Source organism: Bison bison, unplaced genomic scaffold, assembly GCF_000754665.1.
Source record: "Bison bison bison isolate TAMUID 2011002044 unplaced genomic scaffold, Bison_UMD1.0 scf7180017855288, whole genome shotgun sequence".
NCBI classification, from domain to species: domain Eukaryota; kingdom Metazoa; phylum Chordata; class Mammalia; order Artiodactyla; family Bovidae; genus Bison; species Bison bison.
The window spans coordinates 4,071-5,548 of NW_011485861.1; the positions used below are offsets into that span (position 1 = coordinate 4,071).

A 1,478-nucleotide genomic window follows, 5' to 3' on the forward strand; every position below is an offset into this window, starting at 1 on the left:
TGCGACCCCATGGACTGCAGCCTACCAGGCTCCTCCGTCCATGGGATTTTCCAGGCAAGAATACTGGAGTGGGGTGCCATTCAAGTCTAAATAGGAGCAGAAAGGAGATGGGGCACAAAAGCCTGAAGACTCAATTTTTTTCTTTTGTTGACCTGCAGAGGGCGATGTTGCATAAACTGGAAGTGTCTATCTCACTTCTATGAGCTTCTTTATCTTACAGCTCATTGAAGTGCATATTTGAACAGGCTCAACATCAGAAGCAGTCATTCTTATGGAGCCATTTTTTACTGATAGTAGCTAGGATTGCCTAAACAGGGTTCTCTTTAACTCTCAGGTTTTCCCCGTTACAAGGACTCAGCACACCCTGGCACATTCCTTCCTGCTCCTCAAGGGAGATCTTCCTCCCTGCATAGCCATGCTGTCAGTGACTTTTCTGCTACTTGGAATGCTCTTCACAGTAAGTAAGTAACATTATATTCCATGCTTCTGCCTATATAGAAGGAATTTTGTTCTGAGGGTATCTGAATGGAAACACTGTCTCATTATAGATAGGTGTGTCCTGGGTTCACTGATTCTGCATTGATGTTACAGGAGGAACTGGAGCCCAGTTAGTGACCCAGCCTGACGGTCACATCAATGTCTCTGAAGGAAACTATGTGGAGCTGAGATGCAACTATTCTTATGGTGGACCTATTTATCTCTTCTGGTATGTCCAGTACCCCAACCAAGGCCTCCAGTTTCTACTGAAGTATCTATCAGGGCCCACCCGGGTTAAAGGCATCAAAGGCTTCGAGGCTGAATTCAAGAAGGATGAAAACTCCTTCCACCTGATGAAAGCTTCAGCCCATTGGAGTGATTCTGCCAAGTACTTCTGTGCTCTGTGTGACACAGTGCCTGAGTCTGCAGGGGGAGCTGAACAAAAACCTTCTCAGACATTGTAGCTTAAAATACTCAGGGTCTCAGAGCCTGACCTGGTTTTAGAGAGGTCTCTGATCTGATGAAAGTGAGAAGAAGGAGAAGCAGAGTCCTGGGGAGTGCTTGGTCCCTGAGGAAAAACAAGATTTTCAATGTGTCCCTTGTTTTACAGTTATGTAAGACCAGAACCGGAATAGACTCGTATGGGTAGTCTCCTTTTTTGTGGTGACACAGCACTCTGAAGGATCAGGATTCTAATTTAATGTGTTGTGGTTGTTGTTTAATGTGTTGTAAGTCATGTCCAACTTTTTACAACTCCATGGATGGCAGTCCCCCAGGCTCCTTTGTCCATGAGATTTCCCAGGCAAGAATACTGGAGTGGGATGCCATTTCCTTCTCCAGGAGATTTTCCCGATCCAGGGATCAAACCCATATCTCCTGCTTGGCAGGCGGGTTTTTTTTTACCACTGAGCCACCTGGGAAGCCCCAATTCAATGTGAGCAACACTAAACTTCTGATCTTTCACCTTCTGAACTGTCTTCCAACATGGTCCTCCCACACCT

The 1,478-nt window shown here is 45.8% G+C and overlaps 1 gene segment (V, D, J or C); it reads left to right on the forward strand.

The window, feature by feature from the left end:
- Window positions 1-242: 242 nt before the first annotated feature.
- Window positions 243-941, forward strand: LOC105002057. The segment is given in 2 exon segments: window positions 243-461; window positions 592-941. Coding segments are annotated over 2 exon segments (396 nt in total).
- Window positions 942-1,478: the final 537 nt, after the last annotated feature.